Genomic DNA, 23295 nt, shown 5'->3' on the forward strand with positions numbered 1-23295 from the left:
TAATGCTTCCTTTGGCCTGCTGTCAAGAGCCTCAGTAGTAATTTTTTTGATTCTGACACAGTATTTCTTAGTTTCATTACTCCTAATTTTACTGCCTCATTTTTTCTTGGTCTTTATCCTGTCGCTGTTTTATATTCCTGTAGGAGCAGGCAGGCAAGAGTGCCTTCTCTGGTTCTCCTTAATGGAATCCTAGCCTGTGTAGAAGGTCACAGTTCTTCCCCTTGGGGTTTGCCCTGAGCCAAGGGTGTGGGACTCCACTCTATCTCTACTCTCACCTCAAGAAATGTATTTGAGCTGGCAGCCCAGCTATCAGTTTCCTGTAAACTGCTGGCCCCACATGTCCCATTCTTACCACCTTCCAGCGCGCGAGTGTGTAGCTCTGCCAGTGTCCCTTCTAACTTAGTCAATACCGGTCTCTGAGGGCCGGGGGTGCTTCAGACTCACCCCTGTTCTGTAGAATTCTCGTATTCTTGAATGGTTGTTAGCTGTTCCACTTGTGAGAAAAGCAAAGCAAAGAATGATCTATATCACTGCCTTGGTGATGTCACGCCTATGGTGCTTCTAATTTTTTTGAGAAATCATCATACTGTTTTTCATAGTGGCCGCTCCAATTTACATTCCCACCAACAGCGTGCAGGGGTTTCCTGCCACCACATCCTCACTGACTCGTAATTCCTTGTCTTTTTTCTAGTCTTTTTGACAAGTGTCGGGCATGGTTTTGATCTGTATTTCCTTATTAGTGATGCTGAAAATCCTTTCACATGCTTCCTAGTAATCTGTTTGTCCTCTTTGGAAAAATGTCTTTCTATCCTTGCCAGTATTTAGTTGGATTTTTTGTTGTTGGGTTGTATGTTTTCTTTATATACTGTGAAATTAACCCCTTATCAGATGAATAATTTAAGTATCTTCTATATCGTAGGCTGCCTTTTCTCCTTTTAATGGGTTTCTTGGATGTGCTGAGATTTTTTAAAAATGGAGTCACATTTTTCTTGTTGCTTGTTCCCTTGTGCCTCCCCTTCTCACCAACCTGTCCCCCCTCCCTGGCCCCCCTGCATTGCTAAGCCTGATGCCAGGGAGCTTATTACCGCCTATGTTTTCTTCTGGAGATTTGATCATTTCAGGTCTTACAAGTCTTTGATCCAATTTGAGTTAATGTTTATGGTGTAAAACAGTGGTCCTGTTTCATTCTTTTACATGTGTCTGTCCAGTTTTCCCAACCTTATGTAGTGAAGCAACTGCCCTTCACCCGTTGTATTTGCTTCCCTTGTGGTAAAATTAATTCATCTTATGTGCATAGGTTTAATTCTGGGCTCTCTATTCTATTGCTCTGTGTGTGTGTACTCTAGTTTTACAGTATAATCTGAAATCAGAGGATGATGCCTCTGGCTTTTCTTTTAAATTTGCTTTTGCTATTTGAGTTGTTTTGTGGTTCCACACAAACTTCAGAACTATTTCTTCTATGAAAAATGCATTTGAGGGGCCTCCCTGGTGGTGCAAGGGGTTAAGCACAGCACTATGAAGCAATCCGCAGCCTCTGCAGCACAAGTTCGATCCCTGGCTGGCCAGGAAGCAACCCACATGGCACAGCAGACCTCTCCTGTCTCGCCCACTGCTCCCCTCAGCAGTGTTTTCTGTCTGCCTGCCTGTTCTGTTCCCCACTCTGTCTCTGGTGAATCCTCTCACCCTCCTGTGCTTCTGGCCTGTACCCCAACTCTTGTATGCATAAATAAATCTTTAAAAAAAAAAAAGAAATGCATTTGAAATTTTAGTAGGAATTGCACTGAATCTGTAGATTGCTTTGGGTAATAGACATTTTAACAATTCTAGTCCACAAGCATGAAATATCTTTTGTGTTTTCTTGAGTTTCATCAATGCTGTATGGTTTTCATTGTAAAGGTCTCTTACCTCCTTAGTTAAATTTATACTGAGCTATGTTTTTCTTTTTGAAGTGAACATAAATGGGATTTATTTCTGACAGTTACTAGTGTATAGAAATGCAACTGATCTTTATATATTTTCATCCTGCAACTTTGTTAAGTTCATTTAATAATTTTGGGATAATATGTTATCTGCAAATAGCCACAGTTTTACTTCTTTCCAATTTGGAAGCCTTTTTTTTCCCCCTTACTTATTGTTCTGGCTATGTTGAACAAAATTAGGGAGAATGTGATCCTTTTCTTGTTCCTGATGTTATCCCTTAGCTTTTTCATTTTTGAGCTCTTGTTCTCATATATGGCCTTAATTATGTTGAGATATATTCCTTCTATACTCACTTTGAGTTTTTAATCATAAATGGATGTTAAACTGAGATGATCATGTAAATTTGATCTTCCATGCTAATGAGGATGTAGCAGAATGGGACTGCTAAACATAGGAACTCTCAGTAGAATTCATTCATTGCTGGTAGGAACACAAAATGGGATAGCTACTTTGGGAAACAGTTTGGCACTTTTTCATAAAGCTTAGCATAGCGTTACCATGATTCAGTGATCACATTTAGGTTTACACAAAACTTGCAAGCAACCAAGATATCTTTTAAAAGGTGAATAATGGAAACTGTGGTATACATGGAAAATTAAATGATAAATGAGTTACTGAACCACAGAAAAGAATGTACTCTAACATTGGTGTCTAAGTGAAACTGTTACAAGGCATGATTACTACTATATGACATTCTGCAAAAGGCAAAAGCATGGGAACAGTGAAACAATAAGTGATTAGTAAGGATGGGGGCAAAGAGGAGGGATGAGTAAGTAACACAGGGGGCTTTCAGGGCAATGAGACGACTCTGTGTGGATCCGAACATCCGCAATTGGAATGGTGGATGCATTTGTCACCATCCACATAACAGAGGGTGACCATGCAATTCATGGACTGAATACTGCTTCACTGTTATAAAAGTATGGTACTAATGTAAACTGCTAACATAGGGAAGCTACGAAAGGCAGAAACTGTAGTATTAAACCAATGTTTTTATAAACATAAACCCATTCAAAAAATATCTTTTTAAAAAACATGCAAATTACTATAAAGCAATAGCTCAAAGAAAGTGGCAGCTATCAAAATCTTGCGTATGTTTCGGTTTCAAAATGCTCTTATCTTGCAGAGGCTGAATAAGCTGATATTATATGCTGTGGCGATGGAGAGAATGCACCGGTATCCGGCTACTGGTACACTAAACTGGGGTAAGTGCCTGTGAAAAAATTGCAAACTAGTTTTTCTATGTATTCAGACATCCTCTTGCTGCCTTCCCTCACCGTTCTACATAAGCACTGTTCCCAGCGTCCTTCACCACTGTCAGCACCAAAATCTACACTCAGTTCAATGAGCAAAAAGGGAGCATTCAGGAAACAAGAAGGTACAGTGAGGTTAGTTCTTACCCAATTAAATTCTAATGCTGAGTGGCTTTTCTTCCTGGCTCACCACAGTATCCCATTTGCTAGAATGACTTCTGATATTCTAGACAGCCCAGTCATTCACAAATAGCTTAAAAATTCCGTACATTTTCCAAAACTTACAATCTTTTCTGTTGAAAATAACATCAGACCAAACTAAGATAAAACTCTAACAAATAACATTTATTTTTCTTTTACATTTGTACTTCACAGTCCAAACATCACATCGCCTTCAGAGCAAAGTGCTTTTATGCCATTATATTTTACTATTTACTGCACAGGCATTAAACATTCTTCACATGAGACAATTTGCTGGTAAACATTTAAACACACAGACATTGGTTTCAATATCTCAAGAACATATTTTTTGGTCATTACCAAAGAAGTACATCAAAATATGACAACATTGGCCAGTATTTTACAAGCAAATAATATTTAACTCTGCATAGTTTATACAATAGGCTATGGTAATAAATAATCACCAATCTCATCAACTATTAACCGGCCACAAAAAGCCTAACATTCATTTTAATTATGATACATGAAATGCTCTATTGGTGTAGTTGGAACACAGCCTTAAAATGTGAGTGGTCAACCTTGAATATGTGAAAAGAATAGTACTAAATCAGCATGTTTCAGTTAACTACAAATGTCATGTCCACATAGTACATTCCTAACAGAAGGCAAATATTTAAATAGAAAAACCAGCGGTCAAAAAAAGCGAATGTGCAAATTGTGAGGAAAACATTGCATTTAAATTTGCACTCAATTTGCAAGTTACAGTACTAGCTTAGTAGAAACACTAACAGGAAAAGTATTTAGCAGGAAAGAATGGAAAAGACCTCTTGCGGCAGAGAACTAGTCGATGCACACTGCTCCGGAGCTTAAAATATTTCTGGTGGTCTAGAGCTTCTAACATGTTATGACTATCCTTCCTTCAACAAAAGAGACTGCATGCTTCAATCAGCGATAAGGATAGGGGTTAGGAAGAAAAACCTGAATCAACAACACTGTCTTCCTCCATTTGGTATAAAGGCCTTTCTTATTACTATAACTCACTAGTATGCTAACTTTTAACCTCAAATGTTTTCTGAATCAGGTTTGCTAGATGTTGTAAAGAATAGATACCCTTCATACATACTAGATTGATTTTTCTTTTTTTAGCATGTTAGCATGATAACAAGGTACATGCACTTTCATTTTACCAACTTGTACAGGCAATCTCAGCATAACACTCTGCTTAGATTGGACTCAAATTCTACAGAGATTCTCTGTATTGTTTTAAACGCAACTGCTTGGAAAGCAGAAATGCCTAATAATTAATGCAGTGTGTTTTTTTGTTTATAAAAATAAAGCCCCCATCTTTAAGTCTATAGAATGTCAAGAATTCTAGTAGGGATATTAAAAGCATTGGGCAAAACCCTCGTTTTCAGCGTGCCATCTGCCCCACAGGAAAAGATCCGATTGCCCTGGATGATGTCAATCTGCATCACTCCAGCCCCAATATTTCTGAATATGGACTGTTTAGCATGTTCGTGTTTAAATGAATGAATTAGGCCATGGCCTGTCAGTCTCCAAACCTAGTTTAAAAAAACAAAGGAATGAAAAGAAAATCATTAAGTCACTTAAAGGAAAAACAAAACAAAGCACAAGTGATTTAAATAGAGAACAACAGCATGGATTTAAGTCCAATCACTGCCTCTTTCCTCACTGGAAATAATAGTATTTACACAATTTACTTTCCGTACCTTTCACTGTCCCTACTTTTTGAAATTACTCTCTGTCCTCTTGTTTCATAATAACAATACATATCCCCTCTCTAATTAAATATTGATGTTAATTCAATTAAATACCTCCCTAATGGTAAGCTAGGCCCTGTAGCAATACCATCTCAATCTAGAAACCTCAGCTACCCAAAACAGGCACTGGGGGAAGTTCTGTTCTAAGGAGACAAAGTAATGTCGCACACAAAAGTAAGGGAAGATGAATGTCAAGAGGTATTTGATATCTGCACAAAGCTTCACAAACCACAGATAAAGAAAATACTTGGACATTCCCATTCTATTGTACTGACTCACCTTTATGTTACCTTCTGCTGAACCTGTAGTAAAATATTCCTCACAGGGATCCAGCGCCAGCGCTTTAATAGCCGAGTCATGTGCCTGGAATGTGTGAATTAGTTGTCTCTGCCTGATGTCAAAAATGCAGACATAGCCTTTCCTCCCTCCAGAGATTATAAGTTGCTGTTTGGGCGCATATTGAAGCACTGTGGCACCATGGTCATGGCATGTGAAACCTGAAGAGGAAAACAGCAAATGCCTTTCCCAAACAATTTCATCTCGGCAATTCTGATAAAAATTTAAATGCACATTTAATATAGAAATTACTGACTCATTCTAATTTCGAATATAATCAAAGTATTAAAAAATGCCAAGCAATGACAGAAAAGTCTTACACACAGGAAGTTTAAACTCTAAGCCCAAGCTAAGCTATATTGCCTCGTACGAGGTGTCAGTACAGAGAGCAAGCTTCTCAACTACACTCTCAGCCACCTCACTAATACCCACCACTGACCAGCAAGTACCCAAGGTCCGTTCCATACATAAACTCTCATCAGAAGTTCTCAGGTGAGTAACTGAAACTTAACGACACTAGTGTTGAAGATGACAAATTACAAGTTAAGGAATTATCTTTCCCAGGATTGTGCATTTTAAAGATTAAAGCCTTAAATATATGGAAAATCTTTGCGATGTTAACAATAACAATAGAAATGCATTTTAAAAACACAAATCTTCCTATAAAGAAAGCTGCTTAGCTTATTTAACCCAAACTTAAAAGAATGTAACACTTTTAGCAGCATTATGTGGAAAAGATATCTTTAGGATACTGTCTTAAACAAAACAAATACTTCAGTGGCATTGTTCATAGTTCTTATAATAGGTTAATTTTTGTTTTATAATCAGGTTTAATTTTTAAAAATGTCATTTGTATTGACTCAATGAATACTTTGTAATTAATAAATAGCCTATAACACTGCATTTTCTTGCTTAGAGTACAAAATAGACTCTTTTAGGATAGCTGACTCCAATTCTATGACCATACGTATTTGACTCAGCCAGGTCAGCAGCTAGACATTCTAGCTAAGCCAGGAAAGCATCCTTCAAAGGATAGTAAAAAAAAATCATAGACCTTAACTCACCATGAATGAGGCTGTTTCCAGGTGATATCAATGTGTCCCAGAGGCACACATTTCTTATAAAGAAACAAATACATCAAGCAATTATTCACAGTCATCACTAGGGGAAGATTGTATCTTCAAGTCAATTATTTTTACTTAAGGTAATTTTGTTGTTGTTCATTCCCATTTATAGAGCAGTGATTCAACTAGGAAGAGGATAGAGGCTGAATCTGGGAGTATATCTCTCCTAAGAGTCTATTCTTTCCAACTACACAGTTGTCTTATATGGTCTTGCCTGCCTCTACCCCTTCTCATCCCCCAGTTCTTGAGACCTGACTTAGTTTGTAACCACTGCAGGTGAAATTCATCCATAGGCATGTGTTGTCCATGGAAAGAAAATCTTGAGAATCATGGCTACAGAATGTCAAATGCTTGTTCTCAAACTCCTAACTTTTTGGTATTCCAAATGTAGAAAATCCTCTTAAATAGAAATCTAGACTTTATATTTTTACATCTTTCATTTTTGTACAATGTATGCATTCATCTTGGTTATAGTCCTACCATCCTTGTTTGATCCTATTCCCTTCTCCCCACCCCCTCTGCAGTGTAACTGGTTTATAGTTACCTGATGATTTTGATTTTTTGGTTTATTGTGATATTTTTCCTTATCTCTTATTCCTGCTATGAGTGAGACCATGGATGGAGCTGGAAGGGATCATGCTCAGTGAAATAAGCCAGAAAGAAAAAGAAAAATATTAGATGGTCTCACTCATAGCAGGAATTTAAAATTTGCTTATTTTTTTTTTATTTTTAATAATAAATTTTATTTTTATATTCCCAATTGCAGCCCCCCCATTCTGACCCCAATCTCTCCCCTCCCACCCCTGCCCCCCTAAAAGTGTCTCTGGTTCGTAGTTTTTTGTTGATTTTGATTTATTTAAGTTTTCTAGATTCCTGCTATGAGTGAGACCATCTGGTATTTTTCTTTTTGGCTTATTTCGCTGAGCATGATCCCTTCCAGTGCCATCCATGTTGCTGCAAATTGCATGTGTTTATCTTTTTTGAATGCTGAGTAATTTTTGAATGCTGAGTAATATTCCATGGTGTATATGTACCACATCTTCATGATCCAGTCATCTATTTTTGGGCATTTGGGTTGTTTCCAAAGCTTAGCTATTGTAAACAGAGCTGCTATAAACATAGGGGTGCAGGTGTTCTTTGGAATTGATGTTTCTGTGTCCTTTGGGTAAATACCTAGGAGTGGAATTGCTGGATCATATGGAAGCTCTAAGTTTAGTAGGTCAAGAAATCTCCACACATAAAATTTGCTTATTTCTTATTTTGTTTCTGTCAACTTACCTGTTGTCATTGGATTGTCCAGATGTGGCAACTAGACTTGAAGAGGTAATAAATGCAAAGTCACTTGTGGCTTTACTGTGGCACTGCCAACTCTATGGACAATAAAGTGCAAGTGATGTTATTTAAAAATCCAATAAAACCAGTACAGTATTTACAGTTCTATTAGTAATATACTATGTGCATGAGTTAGTTTTTAAAGTAGTCTAGAACAAGAATAAGTGATATAAGAGGATTGGCTGTCATTTGCATATCTTGATGCTAATATCCAATAATTTATGAATAAAAAGTTGCTGTTTTAGATTATGTAACAAAGGAATGGGATCTACAAGTACATGAACTCAGCCAAGCCATTCAGTTATATTTAGGGCCCAATCAATTTTAGTGCTCATGACCTCAACTGCATTTAGTAAACTTAACAAATCTCTTACATGCACATTTAGTCTTAAGCCCTTAAGATGCTGCAGTCTAAGTCAAATTAATTCCTACCTAAATACAAACATCCACCTTCCTTACCACCTCTGCTCCCAGATACTTACCCTGTAAAGAGATTAGCAGTAACAAGGTCAAAGTGGTCCTGCAAATAACCCACAGGTATAAGGCTGCCAAAGTGGGTCCTAACGATATTCCAGTACGGTAGGAAACCACTTTACTGAGCCATGCATGACTTTTGTTGGATCAGGTGGATGTCAGAATACTTTAAAGATGGACATTTTTCTATTTGGAGTTGTCATAAATAACTAATCATTTAAGGGTGATGTCTCATGAAGCCAGAAGTTCCATACAAGGTAGCATCACCTTCCATCCCAATTCTATCCATCACCAAATTCTTTGATTGGCATTAATTATTTTATAATCTAACAAGCAAAAATTTGGAGGAAATAATACACGGTACCTGTTTGGTTCTTAATATAGTATCTAAAATAAATCACTACAAAATTCTATCAAGATGTTAGGATACTTTTTTTTTTTTTTTGAAAACTAAGTATGACCACAGAGAGAAAGAGACCTTGAATTTTTTCCCAATATAATGGTCACCCTTCAAGCTATGAGAAACAAGCTCTGTTTTTTATGTCATTAAAACTAGGGCATTGATGGGAATGGTGTTGCTGGGCGGAAATGAATCTTCCCCCACAGAAGTACCAGTGAGAATGAGAAACAACACTGCATAAATAAAGTGGCATCTGTGTGTGCTCTGGGAATTCTGAGTAATACTTACCATGTAAGGTTTAGGGTTTGATGCAGTTTGGTTTACTTGCCAGATACTAAGAAAGCCCTCTCCGTCTGCAACACCGCACTGGAAGATGGGAAAATGTTAAACATAGCTATATGTTCCCATATCACTCAGTCCCCACCTCACTAGCATTCTGCCTGTATGTATTTTACAAGGAAATTCAAGGCTATGAATATCCTGTCACCTTTTAACTGCTTCCCCAAGCTTATTTCATGGTTTTCCGTTCAGCTACCTAATATTGTGTCAGAAAAGTCATGACACATTTTTGCTCGAAAAACAAGTCATTATGTGTCATGACTTTTCCGACAACCCAACAGAATTTAGTGAGAACCTGGAAGGTTTCTCTCAGGTGCTTCACTGTTTACAGATACCAACGCAAAAGAAACAGAATTCTTTACCCTCACAAAGTATTTAGTATCTTTAAAAAAATTTAGGGAATTTATGCTCTTATTGGAAAGTGAAGGATGGACGCCAATAAACTTTCTGCTCAGGTTAAGTCCAGAGCCACTGTATTTGTTTTTAGATGTAGTCTTACTAATGAGTTACTCAAATATTCACAATTATTTTCAGATGAATTAGCAATAACACCCACGAACTAACCTTGTTGCCTTGTGAATTAAAATACAATCTGGTAACTCTTGCATTGCCAGCTTGGCGGAAACAGACAAGTTGCTGAGGTCGTGTCCATTCAAACATTCGTACGCTACCATCCTGAGCACCTGTGAGATCTGAAACACAAGAGGCATGGTAGAAACTAAGAAATGGGGCCTCCCCTGGTGGTGCAGTGGTTGAGCGCTGGGCTGCGAAGCTGCCCACAGCCTCTGCAGCACCGGTTCGAGCCCAGGCGGTCTCTGCAGCGCCGGTTCGATCCCCGGCGCTGCCCACAGCCTCTGCAGCGCCGGTTCGATCCCCGGCGCGCCGGGGATCGAACCCCGGCTGCCGGCAAGGGTCCCACATGCAGACCTCTCCTGCTGCGCCCGCTGATCCCCTTAGCAGTGTATTTCGTCAGTCTGCCTGCTGTTCCCCGCTCTTGCTCTGATGAATCCTCTCATCCTCCCGCACTTCTGACTGTACCCAGTGCTTGTATAAATAAATAAAACTTTAAGGAAAATAAATGAAAAAGCTAAAGGAGTTCTGATATTTTCCATTCTATAAATCCTCAAAATGATAGCGGTTACTTAAAATACTTACAGTATTGATGAACTGGGTGTGAAGTCATTCTTTTAACATTATGTAGATTCCTTTTCATGAGCTAAAAAAAAAACAACACATTTTGTGCATGACAGAAAAGGATGTGCTTCAAGCCAACTCTAATTCTAGTAACATTTCTTTACAACTGGATCATTGCTGAAATAAATCCTGTTGATTTATTTGAATGACTTAACATATGACACTTGTCTTAACAGGTTACTGAGGCATATCCACTTACTGGTGCAGCCCTGGCCTCTGGACCATGAGAACCGCAGGCAGCTTTCTCTAGTGATAAAGGGACCTCTCCTCCAAGTGCCCCTCCCTGCGGATAATCAGAAGTATCTCCAGACTCTTCAAAGCAGAACATGAGAATAGGACCCCTTCAACTGCAATGGCTTACAAGAAACTATTGATGCACTTTTCTAATACTTACTATAGAGATGAATTTTTCCTTCATCTACTTTACTACTTTGTCCCTCTCAGTTTGCTCATTTATAAAATGATTATGAAGGATACTAATAGCACCCACCACCTACGCTTGTTTTCAGAAACAGTTTGCACCTGATAAAAGGAAACTCAGTCTATACATGCTTATTATTGTACTAACTGGTCACTGTCCTGCACCTTTAGGACTATTCCTATGTCAGAGTAACTTCAACTCATTTTTAAGGGAGTCCATATCCAGAAGTCATAGCTAATAGTAAACAACATACCACACTAGCTCCAGTGCTAGTCTGTCCACTGCCCAGCCATGGCAGAGAGGAAGGTGGGTGCACCTGACTCGTCGAATAGGATGTTGCACCGGGTTGATAAAGAGTTGTAGTAGAACCACGATAATCTATATCATCTGAACTGTAAAAGACGGTTTGTGTGTGTTAAGAGCAAATGGAACTTTCCCAGTAACACATTCCAATTACAGAGCTTCTTAGGTATCCACAAAGCAGTACTTTTAAAATGAACAAATAGCCGTGAGAAGTCAATAGATTACTACTGGTTAGAGTTTTCCCTCAACACTTATACAGTTAAGTGTTGTTCGGGGATAACTTTACTGCTGCACAAATTAGAATGCTTGTTCTTTTTATGATGGACTATATCATATTACATTGTTATAGCTACTCTAAAGTGTGATATTGAAACGTAGCTATATAGCAGCAAAACAGAACATTTAACAGAATAAGGAGAGAGGCTACCATGACATCATCTCCAAGTACATAAAATTTCCTTATCTGGAAAAAAGAAGGGATTATATGGAGAAGCCCCCAAACAAGACAGTATTGCAAAACTCTTATTGCAGTATCCAAGCTTTACTATAAAGTTGTCTACATTTTTATCTGTAAAAAGGGTATGTTTATAAGGAAATAATCAAGAAGAAACAATGAAAATTGTTCATTAAATGTGACTTACCAGTCTACTATTTGTGTATACTGCTTCTTGCTTTACTTATCCACAAAACTGAATTCACTGAATATTGTATAATTACTGATATTTTTTGGGTTAAATGCCAAGGTGGCAGTTGTCAGCATTAGGATTTGTCTGCATTAATCTTTGAAATCATTCTGATTCAAACACTGAGTTAGTGTTTGAATAAGTATTAGTACTCATACTTCTTCCATTAGACTCGGAAATAATCTTTTTCTTTTTTTACTTTTTTTCATAGTAGTGAGTCTCTTATTGGCAGCTAAATCAATTATTGTCTCCTACCCAAATGAAGGGCGAAAGATGTAATTTTCAGGATAAATCATGTTCATTTGAAAAAAATCATTTAAAATTGACTACGTAAGACAGACAAACCTTTTGGATTCTCTGTCAAATTCTTCTCCAATCCATATGTATGATTGACAGGCCAGAAGAGAAGTAACATCGAGTTCTTGTACATCATGAGTTGAAGCCAAAACAATTTCATTAGAGTTTGCCTATAACGGAGAGATAGGGTCAATAATTTAAAGAATTTCACTACAGTACATTCTTCATAATGATTAAAGCTTTTACCTTATTAACAGAAAATGCCATGATCATATCTGATTCCTTATGAATGATTTTTGCCTTTCCACCTGGATAGCCGAGATCAGCTTCAACCTATAAGACATTTGTCAGCAGTTTTAATTGTTGCAGCACAGCTCCATGTAGAGAACACACAATTCTTTAAAAGAATAAGAAAATACAGCAGCAACAGCAAAAATAAAAGCACCAGTAATTTAAGTGTGTTGAAAATCAGCTTTATAGTTAAGTTTTCTGATGCCCTGTAATCACCCAAATTATAAAGATATTCATTGTGATTATAGGAACTGACTGTCACAGAAGATAGCTAACATAGTTTTCAACAGTAGTCATGACAGTAATAATGTCTCGTTTCTTCTGAAAGTACACAAAGATTATGCGGTGAGAATATATATATATTTAGAGTAGGGGAGAGAGAGAAAGACAAAGGAGCCACAAATAAGATGGAACATTTTTAAATAAGGGTGATGAAAAGAATGAAGGAGATTGAGAGAGGAAGGTGCAATGGCCTAGGGTCAAAGGTGAAGGAAAAAAAGAACATTAAAAAGGAGGAACGATAAAACCACCATGTTTAAAAGCAGACTAGATAAAGGAACAGAAGTGAAGGCAGAACAAGAAGCAAGAAAAGAACCAATCACAATGATGAGTAGGCTAGACACAGTGCAGCATCCCCTGCCTTATGGTATTGAGCTATATGGGAGCACTGAGTACTCTAGTTAGCCAGCGGGCCAGTCAGGGTTAGTATTAGAGATGAAGGGTTATTTCTTGATTTCAAAGAATGAGCTTGGAATACTACCTTGATGTGGCAATCTTCTGCTATGGAGATGTGTTTGACCTGCTCCACATGTTCTTCTACAGACTAAATACCACCACACCATCATAAACACAAGACACATGCATGAAACAAAATTATAAAGAGAATGAAAATTTAAACTGAAAATGGGCATCCCATGACTTAAAGATGATAAAAATGAATCTTGCAAGCTTTCCTTTCAAAAGCACATCAAGAAAGAAATTAAATTAAAATGTTAGATAAATCAACACAAAAGCAGACAAAATAAATGCTACTGTGACTATTACATATATAAATACTATTGTAAAAATATTTGTACCCCAGTTATATAGCCTAAAGTTCTGACTTAAACCATAAACTCGAAAATCTACTTGTACAAGCAAATATTATATACTATGCAGATTCCTATTTTATAGGGGCCTATTTAAAATGCAAATTAAAATTATAATTACAGACTAAAAATACTGATAATTATTTCACTCTTACTCATAAGGAATGTATCCATGAAAATGGATCAGAATTCACATCAACCATTTACTAAGATCACATAATTTTTCTCCTTTTAGATAAATAAATGTTTGATGAAAGGAACCATGGGAAAGAGATCACACAGATAACCTGCTCTTGGTCAATGACAGAGTCATCAGGAATGACTACAATCAAAAGTAATAAATCTGCTCTGCTGTGGAAACCTCTGAGGTTTTATCAGAAAAATATACTTTCCTGCTACCTCTTGAAGTGAGTTTCACTGTCAGTCAAAAGGGTCAAATTCCCTGACCAGGCCTTCAGTGACTGCTCTGACGCTGCTGCAGCTGACTATAAAGGAATGGTACATGTGTCCAAGGGTTGAATGGTTAAAAACCAAACTGCTGGAAACCCTTTTTGCCTTTAATCAATTGTAAAGTTTGTCACATTTACCAATTTCATAAAAACTTGTTCTATAGACTATTCTTCTTTAACATAGTCAATGAATAAAAGTATCTGCTTATGAATGTATCTAAAATGTCAGCATTTCTTAGGAGAATTTTAAGTGATTTTAACCAACATTGATGGAAAATCATAGGGCATTTCTCAAAATATTAAAATAGTCCCAAAATATGGGTTACCATATGACCCAGCAATTCTCCTACATAACTACCCTAGGAACGCAGAAACACTAATTTAAAGGGCGAGGTGCATTACTATGTTCACTGCAGCACTATTTACAATAGCCAAGTTATGGCAAGAACCTAATTGTCCAAAGACAGAAGAGTAGATCAAAAAATGTGATGCATAACACACACACTTAATAAATCACTACTCGGCTATAAAAAAAAAAAAAAGTTGAATTCTTGCCATTTGTGATAACATGGAAGGAATGAGAGGATAATCCTAAGCAAAATAAGTCAGAAGGAGAAAGAGAAATACCAGATGCTTTCACTTATAAGTGGAATATAGAGAAACAAAATAAAGGGTTAGACAAAACTAAACCAATAACAAACCCTTGGCAACTAACTGCAAAACTGAGGCAACCAGAAGGGCAGGGATTGGGCCCCAGGGAGCATAGTGGTGGGCATGGTGTGAAAACATACATTTGCAGAGGTGTGAACTGAGAGCCCCTAAAACAAATACAATGATGTAAACCAACTTTACCTCAATGAATATAATTGGAGGGGGAAAAATTTTTAAAAATCAACCAACACTTTGAAATTTTTAAAATGAGTTCCCCAATGTTACTAATTAGTCAATTTATTTATGCAACACAATCTCTGCCTCATTTTGTAAAAACATTCTTTCTTCTTCATGTATTTGGCATTTCTGTGGTATTTTTCTTTCAAAACTGATCCTGAAATTTAAAGTTTACCCTTTTCTAAAGTTTAGGTTCTTCCATTTCTAAATGCTAAATAAAATGCTTTTTTAAAGGCTATATATTACTTTCAATTAAATGTTATCCAAAGAATAGTACCATGTTAAGTTCCATAAACCACCCATCATATTGTTTATTACATTTGAAAGCCCACTGACAAATATTATAAAGGAAACACCATGTTTTACTTGACTGTGTGTGATTTATCGTGGGAACTATGTCATTTCACTTCTATGAAATGAAAATTACAAGAAATTCACTGTAGTTTAGAGTTACCCATGATATATGAAAGATAATAAAATAAGCTCCAATCAAAACTTCATTAAAATATTAATGAAAACCAAAAAATACAACAGAAATTATTTTTCAAAATACCTCACTCTGCTTTCTTTTCTTAGTGAAAATATATCTAATAAATGTCTCTTGAAGGACTTCTTGTTTAACAAGAAAATGCCAAAGCCGCTTTACTGGAAGTGCAGAAGAATCCCGAGATCTATTAAAAAAATTAACATATCACATGATTTTAGTCTATAGAAAATGTGTTTCACATTTACAGGTAAAGAAAAACCTTCATTAGCTATTGTAAAGAAGACAATAATAACATTAAGCAACAAAATTTTACATTTTTCCCCTTTAATTTTTAGTGAAGTCTTCTAAACATTCCTTCATCCAGCAAATCTATAATTACAGTTTCTCTAAATGAACAGGTCGAGCTAAGAGTTAAATAAATTTCTCATTTTCTTTTAAAATTATATTGCAGGTTGCTTTTGTTGGATAAAGCATATTACTAATGAATAAAAAGTTACAGGTTTCATTTTAATATGCATTAAAATAAGCTAAAAAGTTGTGTTCTTTCAAGCTTAAAGCAATACTCTTATCCATGGTCAGATGCTTCAAAAAACACAAATATGCTGCTTATCAAAAAGGGTGTAGATGGAGGCGCGCAGACCTCTCCTGCTGCCGCTGCTCCCCTCAGCAGTGTACTTCGGTCCTTCTGCCTGCTCTGCTCCCTGCTCTGGCTCTGGTGAGTTCTCTCACCCTTCCGTGCTTCTGACTGTACCCAGTGCTTGTATAAATAAATAAATAAATCTTAAAAAAAAAAAAAAAGGTGTAGATGGAAAGACGATCAAAACATCAATAAAAAAAATCACAGTATGTTTACTATTAAATTACTCCAAAAATTTCTGTAAGAGTTCTTAAAATAACAAAAATATAATAAAAGGGCTTTCCCTGATCATAAAATATGTCTACTAAATTATGGATAATACTGAAAAAGTTTTCTATCCATATTCTGTTTTCTTTAGAGGGATGTAGAAATAAGAATGAAGTCTCAGTGTTTTGAGGACTACTGGCATATCTTGCCAAACTGTCTTCTAGGAAGGTTCAACTGAGCTATACACTCAGCAGCATTATGAATGTTCTTACTTGAATGGGGTATTTTCAGGTTCTAGCATTGCTTTATTTCGAAGAAGAGCTGGTCCAGTTCCTACTGAAAGGTCAGTTGGGTATGTGTTGATATAGTTAGGAGGTGGGCCTTCATATTGATCCATTTTCTCTTGCAAGATCTGTTCCCAGTTCTCCAAGTTTTTAACAACAGCAATGCCTAATGGTGATGTTACAGGCAACTCTAAAAGGTGATAGAATATGTCATTTTATTTTGATAAAAAAATGTTGGTAATCATACACATACTTAGGAAATCAAATTTAGATCCAGTGCTTCTGAAAACACAAATAAATTTGAAAATGTTATTCTACCACTTGGATTCTTAATACTTTCAACAAAACAGAAAGCTTTCTCCATAAAATAAACTGAGGAAACGTCTTGCTTCTACAGTGTGATTCTGGCTTTTACTTTCAGCTCTCTTAGGTATAAAGTGATTTTTACTATGAATTATAAAACCATAGACTGGAGTCTAATTAAGCAAGACCTCAACTTGAAAAGATACTGCATTGGAGATTTTAAGTACCAAATGCTCTTTTTTATATGAACTTTGTAAAGACAAACTTGATGGTAACATTATATTTAGTAACATTAATTTTTATGTTCCAAACTTACCAGAGAATTCTAATCCAGCAATGGGAAAGAAATTCTTGACATTGTGAAGCACTAGCTTAACCATTGTCAAATGTAGAAGAGCCCAGCTATTTAAAGGGTAAAAAAAAAATTCTCTTTAATTGAAACTCAAAATCATGAGCAGCATAGTGGTGATGCTTATCAATTATTTAACTCCATCTCCAACCCAAAAATTAAATCTATTTTTTCCTAACAGCTTACTATACAAAAACGGCACCTTTGTAGACTCTGAAAATAAAAGAGTGCAACCATAAATCAATCACTCTTGCAGTATCTAAAAATTACCTAATGGAAAAACACCATACAGTTACATGAAATGTAAGAGCACATCAATAAGTTAAATGTTAAGTTCTAATTGCACATCAATAAATTACATCTTTTTCTCACTAAGTATGCTTGTGTTTGCAGCTTGCATGAAAGCTGTTTTTAAAATTACATGTAAAGGGGAAAAAATACTCTCTTTAGAAATTTATCTCAAAGATAGAGAATTCCTAACCTGAAAACCTGTGTCAGTTCTTATATAAAACATAATAATGTTATTAAAGCAAATAAACAATCCCTTATTTACCTGTAGGAATTTGGATCTTGATGCTCCTGTATTTGTGTATCTGAAAAAAAGGCATCATCTTCATCTTCATCACTATGAATGCTTTCATCAGAATCATATATAACACCACTATCAGACAAAGGAAGAAATGGCTGCAATAAAAGGCAAAGTTATTTTTTAACTATAGAATTGGGATATTTTTGTCCTAACTTATTAACATTGAACATTTTAAATAAAATCTAATATAAAATTAATAACTAAATAAAATTTTCTTTTGTAAATGATACTAGATCTAAATAAAACAAGTAAACCAGGCGAAACTCCGAGATTCAATAAAATGAGTAGCTAGATACAAAATGAATACATTTAAAAATCAATAGTCTTTTTCTTATTTATCAGCAGTGACTAGCTAGAAGTTTATACAAAAAAAAAAAAAAAAAAAAACCTAAAACAAAATGCCAAAGGAAAATTTTATGAAAGCGTGATAGAAATTACAAATCCTCCTAAAAGCTATAAGGAGACTGAGAAACATAGAAACTATAATTCTTTATAAGTTGATTAATAGTTTTTAAATAATTGTAATAAAAATCCCCACAGGAATTTTCAGAACTTGATTCTAAAGTTCATAGGAAAGAAAAATATGGGCAAGATTAGCTGATCTTCTTAAAGTAAATTCTTAGTGGGTATTAAAATAAATGGATCAGTCTAGCAACAGATCAATGAAAAAAAAAGTCTAAAATAGTGTAATAAGAAATTATGACAAAGGTAACATTATAACTCAGTGGGAGGAAAGGAAAAATGATTTAATGAATGATACTAGAGAACTAGTTAGCTATGTGTGCAGATAAATGATAAAGAGGGCAATCAAGTCTGACTTTCACTTTATTCTCAATGAATGAGTGCTGAAAGCCAAAAAGGATGAAGATGATGAGGCAGGAGGTGAATAAAATAATAAGAGTAAACTTTCATTAGTGGACAGGAATTTCTCTTCTGAAAAACAGTAACAAATCACAAAGCATGGATACATATGGCTAAACCTATAAAAATTTATGTCAAAAACATCATAAATGAAGTTAAAAGTCAAATAAATTGGAAGAATTCTTGTTAATCACAAGATAAATTGATAATATCTTTAATAAAGAGTTCACTAAATTAAGAAAAATACCACAGTCCTGACAGGTAATTTAAGAACATGAAGTTAATTTCTCAAAGTAGAAAATCAAATGGCACTGAGTTCATTAAAAAATTTTGTTATTACTAAAAGGAAATAAAAATTATTTAATCTATCAAATTAAAAAATGAAAAAGGAATACTTAATGTTAACAAAGGTAAAGCCTCACTATTTTCAAGAGAGTATAAATCAGGAATCTGGAAAATAATCCACAGATGTTAAATTACAGTTATACAGTATCACCTAGTTCTTCTTAATGAAATGAGAACATGAATAAGACTTATTTACAGAAATATTAACCTCAGCATTATTTATAAAAAGTACAGCAAATATCTAAATATTATTATGGGGAAATTATTATGTAAACTATAGTGCCCTCATCAAGCTCTTGGCTTGTCATTGTTATCAATACTTGGTCATTAGAAATGCTACTTAGTAACCGTGAAAATCTGCATCCTGACCATGGCTTCTAAATATCAGTTCCCGCGAAAAGGAACCAACTCTTTGGAGAAATGTTCGCGAGTCTGGAATAGGAAATATGTAAGCCTAGAATAACAAACTAGAAAGGAAATTCAAGGACTACTAGAATAATATCAAAGAGATTCAGGAACTAACAGGCAGAGATGGGATCATCTAAGAAGCCACAAGAGTAACAGGTAAAATGGATTAAAACACAAGTGTTTAAATCCCTGACATCATGACAAAACTAATAACAAAATACACCGGCCTTCTCTGACACTAGAGTCAACTCATCATTTTGAAAAAATGGTGTGTAAAAGCCTCAAGGGACAAGCCTGAATGATCCTGCCAGAATAAACTGGAATCCTGATACATTGTAAAAACTGGAAATCTGCCCTCACAATTTGCCTAATCCAGAGGCCCTCACACTTCTGCACATATTATAATCACCTGGAAGTCTTGTTAAAACAGACTGCTGGTTCTCACTTTTACAGTTTCTGAATCAGTAAGTCGCAGATGGGAACCAAGAATTTGCATTTCTCACAAGTTCCTAGTTGATGCTGGTACTGAAGGTTCTGGGGTCAGTAGCCTAACCAACTCACTAGAAAACAAAAACAAAGCTTCAAAACTCACCCTGAAAGACTTTTTAAAGATCAGCTTCACCTACCAAAACCAGTGAGATCAGCACCTCAAAGACTCCAAGGTGAGATCTAACAATTTTTTAAATGGGAGGCATGACAGGAGATGTATTCCCTTTTGTGCTTACAAAGTAAGCGACAACATTATTAGTAGATGTAAAGAGCAAAACAGATCAAGACAACGAGCATAAAAAAGCAAAATGCAAAAAATTAAGTATTAGCATGCATCCAACATGGTTCCAACGGGGCTCTCCTGGATCTAGTCACCATATATTGGGCTTCCAGCAGAGTATTCTAATCCCCACAGAAGTTTCCTCTGCTTAAGGAAAACAGAGATATATGTCATGGCGGCTCATAAAACACATGGCCTGATGAAATCGTCAAATATCCATCGATCTCCTAACTCCAGTTCCATGCTGACCAAGGGAACTTAGTCAGAGGGAGTCTAGATGGTAGTTACAAGCACTCCACTTACTAAAAATGGATGGCCCTGATTATATGTTAATAATCTGACTTCTGGTCCATACCTAAGTCTCATATTTTAATTTTTCTCATGCATGGTCAAGCATCTGACCACACTGAATGACTTTAATTTCTGGAGATGAGAGATTAAATGTCTAAATTACGGTGATTCAATTCACAAGTTGCCCCATCATTCCCATATGATGCATACAGAAGTGTTAATAAAACTGACAAACTTAGAGCTGTGTTCTCCATGCCCCTTACCTTTGCAACGAAATAATCCCACATACTAAGTTCAGGAGGAATAAATTTTTCCTTGTAAGATGGTCTTTCTGCAGGCACAGGTGGAGGGGTAGCATCTTTTACAGGTCTTCCCGGGACCAGCATTCGCATGTTAAATCTCCTACGATGCTTATCTATGTCTTCAGATGGAGTAGGAGGTGCTGAAAAAAAAAAAGAAAAAGAAAAAAAGACATCATTTAATTTTCATTATTAATTCAGAGTTCACCTTTCTTTTCATCCTGCTTTGACCATGTTTTAGTCTAGACTAAGTTACATGTGTATTCCTAAACTTTTCTAGTACCTATATCAGTTTTCTACCAATCATGGCAAGGAGATACTTTTATGCTCTAACCTGTGTATCTTGCCATAAGCAGCTCATGTGCTATACAGAGAAGGATTAAAATAATTCTATGTAAATGTATACATTAAATTATATATTCAATAAGTAGTAAAACAATTACTTGAATGATTATTTTTGGTGATGTTGTTCAAGAAAAATTCACAGAATTATGTAGGATATAAAGAATACTTAAAAGAAGGTCAGAAGCTCAATGTTTAAAGAAAAGCAAATGTTCAAACGTGGTTTGAACAAATGAGGAATAAACTACTTCTGCCTGACAGGCATTAGAGACGGGGATAACAACAACAGTCTCAAGTTAGGCCAGGACTAGCCTGTGGCTATGAGGCTGGAAGCAAGTCTCACTAAAACTTCTTTAGCTAAGTCACATGATAAAGTATGGTTTGCTTCATCCATTAGAGAGGAAGATGGAAGATGACATAAGAAGAACCTGAACTAGTATGGTGTGTGTTAAAAACGGAGAGGTACATTTAATTATGAGGAATATCGAAAAGAAATATCAAAAGGATTCACAATTAATTGGACATGAGTAGGCCAGAAAGTAGAATTCAACCTACTCTTCAAAAGCGCAATCATAGAAAATGGTAATTCTTTCTCATCTTTCTCCATAGTACAAACAAAGTTCATTGATAAATTCATCAGCAATTGATGTCAAATTATATTCAGAGTAAGATTACTTTTTCATTCTGCATGACTACCAACTAGGCTAACCCACCTCTACTGTGTTTTTCTAATTGAGAACATATTTTAAAGTGCACACAACTCAGTGGTATTTATTACAGTCACATCACTGTGAAATCACTATCTTTATCTAGTTCCAAAGTAGTCTCAGCATGCCACGTGGAAATCCTATACCTACTGAGCAGTCACTCCCCATTCCGCCTCTAGTTTACTGCAACCACCAATCTGCTTTCGGTCTCTATGGATTACCCTATTCTGGATACTTCATCTATCAATAAAAGGACACATACAATATGTGACCTTTTGTGTCTGGTTTCTTTGACTTAGCATAATACATTTGAGGTTTGTGCTGGTAGCAGCGTGTATACACACTTCATCTCTTCTTACGGTGCAGTAACATCCCACTGTGTATAAACCACATTTTGTTTATCCATTCTTTCTTGAAAGTAATTCACAATTAGCTTTTAACTGGACTATTACAGTAGCTCCCCTTCCAAAAGATAATAGGTCTGAAAACCTAAGTCAGATTATATCACTCCCTGCTTAAAAACCTCCAGAACTTTCCTTTCTTTAGGACGACGACAGTAAAGCCCTGATTTATGAGCCCCTAAATGACCTTTCCCCCCCCCCGCAACTACTATAACCTGATCTCTGATCACACTCCCCTGGGCTCAAGATGCTCATTCTGGCCTCTAAAAAAGGAGAAACTCAGTCCTACCTCAAGAGCTTGCACTCACTGCACCAGCTGCCTGGTAAGGCTGGTATCAGCATGTAATGAGCCTCGAATTCCTAGGTACTCTGCTCAAATGCTATCTTACCAGCAGTATGTCTTCTGACCATCCTAACTAAGCTGTTCCCATGCCCTCTTCCTTCATTGCTCTTTCAACTTACTCTGCTTTATTTTTATCACAGTTATTATACCTGAAATATTGTTTGTTTGTTGCATGTCTACTTCCACTAGGTGTTAAGATTTATGAAGGTAAGGGATGTATCTGTCTTTTTCATTCTTAACACTGCCTGGCAATCATAGGTGTTAAGTGAAATGCTGACATGACTACTCACTTGGAGAGTTTAAGCACAGACGATTTCTATTTTTATCACCAAAAATAGAAAATTCAGTAAAAGAAAGAAGAGATTTGGGGGACAAACTTAAGTTTAAAGCGGACTACAACTAGGTAGGAAGATAAAAGTTAAGCGTCAGCTGTGTATAACGGGAATGGAGCAATGGGAGGTAATGAGATCTCTGTTACTGTGACTGACACAGGAACCTATTCAATTAATTCAACCTTGGGTAATAAGGACATATGTTAGAGCCTGTGCCTAACATTTAAATTCTTTGAACCTCTGATTCCTTATCATTAACAGGACCATTTCTAAAGATGAACAGAGATGATTTCTATGTTTCAGCGCTAAGTAGGTGGCACAGGTGTTAAGACAGAGCTATCAAGCTATCGCCAGCCACCGCAACACAAATTCAATCCCCAGCCAGGGAGGTGATCCCATGGTGCAGCAGACCTCTCCTGTCTCACCCTCTGCTACCCTCAGCAGTGTATTTCAGTAGATCTGCCTGTTCTGTTCCCCACTCTGTCTTTGGTGAATCTTCTCACCAATCCTGCACCTCTGGACTATAGC

At 36.2% G+C, this 23295-nt stretch overlaps 1 protein-coding gene and 1 long non-coding RNA gene across 5 annotated transcripts in view; one reads left to right on the plus strand and one right to left on the minus strand.

The window, feature by feature from the left end:
* Positions 1–11708, plus strand: part of LOC119238626 (uncharacterized) — a 36563-nt gene extending 24855 nt beyond the window's left edge. The window contains exons 2-3 of the long non-coding RNA XR_005123607.1: positions 3107–3185; positions 10570–11708. This is a non-coding gene — a long non-coding RNA (uncharacterized LOC119238626). The remainder of the gene's footprint in view (positions 1–3106; positions 3186–10569) is intronic.
* DMXL2 (Dmx like 2) overlaps positions 3548–23295 on the minus strand; it is a 119946-nt gene continuing 100198 nt past the window's right edge. For 2 of the 4 annotated variants that reach the window (XM_037502484.2, XM_037502483.2), the window contains exons 29-44: positions 20607–20785; positions 17634–17764; positions 17048–17133; positions 16417–16618; positions 15367–15484; positions 13149–13211; positions 12344–12430; positions 12146–12267; positions 11068–11206; positions 10355–10415; positions 9764–9891; positions 9149–9226; positions 7933–8024; positions 6595–6647; positions 5474–5691; positions 3548–4975 (exon numbers count right to left, since the gene is read on the minus strand). In XM_037502484.2, coding sequence (XP_037358381.1) covers positions 4766–4975; positions 5474–5691; positions 6595–6647; positions 7933–8024; positions 9149–9226; positions 9764–9891; positions 10355–10415; positions 11068–11206; positions 12146–12267; positions 12344–12430; positions 13149–13211; positions 15367–15484; positions 16417–16618; positions 17048–17133; positions 17634–17764; positions 20607–20785 — 1967 coding nt within the window. In that variant the 3' untranslated portion in view covers positions 3548–4765. Of the gene's footprint in view, positions 4976–5473; positions 5692–6594; positions 6648–7932; positions 8025–9148; positions 9227–9763; positions 9892–10354; positions 10416–11067; positions 11207–12145; positions 12268–12343; positions 12431–13148; positions 13212–15357; positions 15485–16416; positions 16619–17047; positions 17134–17633; positions 17765–19692; positions 19844–20606; positions 20786–23295 lie in introns of those variants that run through there. The other 2 variants (XM_054701532.1, XR_008554255.1) reach the window with 2 other exon arrangements.

This window comes from Talpa occidentalis, unplaced genomic scaffold (genome assembly GCF_014898055.3).
Source record: "Talpa occidentalis isolate TD23 unplaced genomic scaffold, MPIMG_talOcc4v2.1 talOcc4.11, whole genome shotgun sequence".
In the NCBI taxonomy this organism is placed as follows: domain Eukaryota; kingdom Metazoa; phylum Chordata; class Mammalia; order Eulipotyphla; family Talpidae; genus Talpa; species Talpa occidentalis.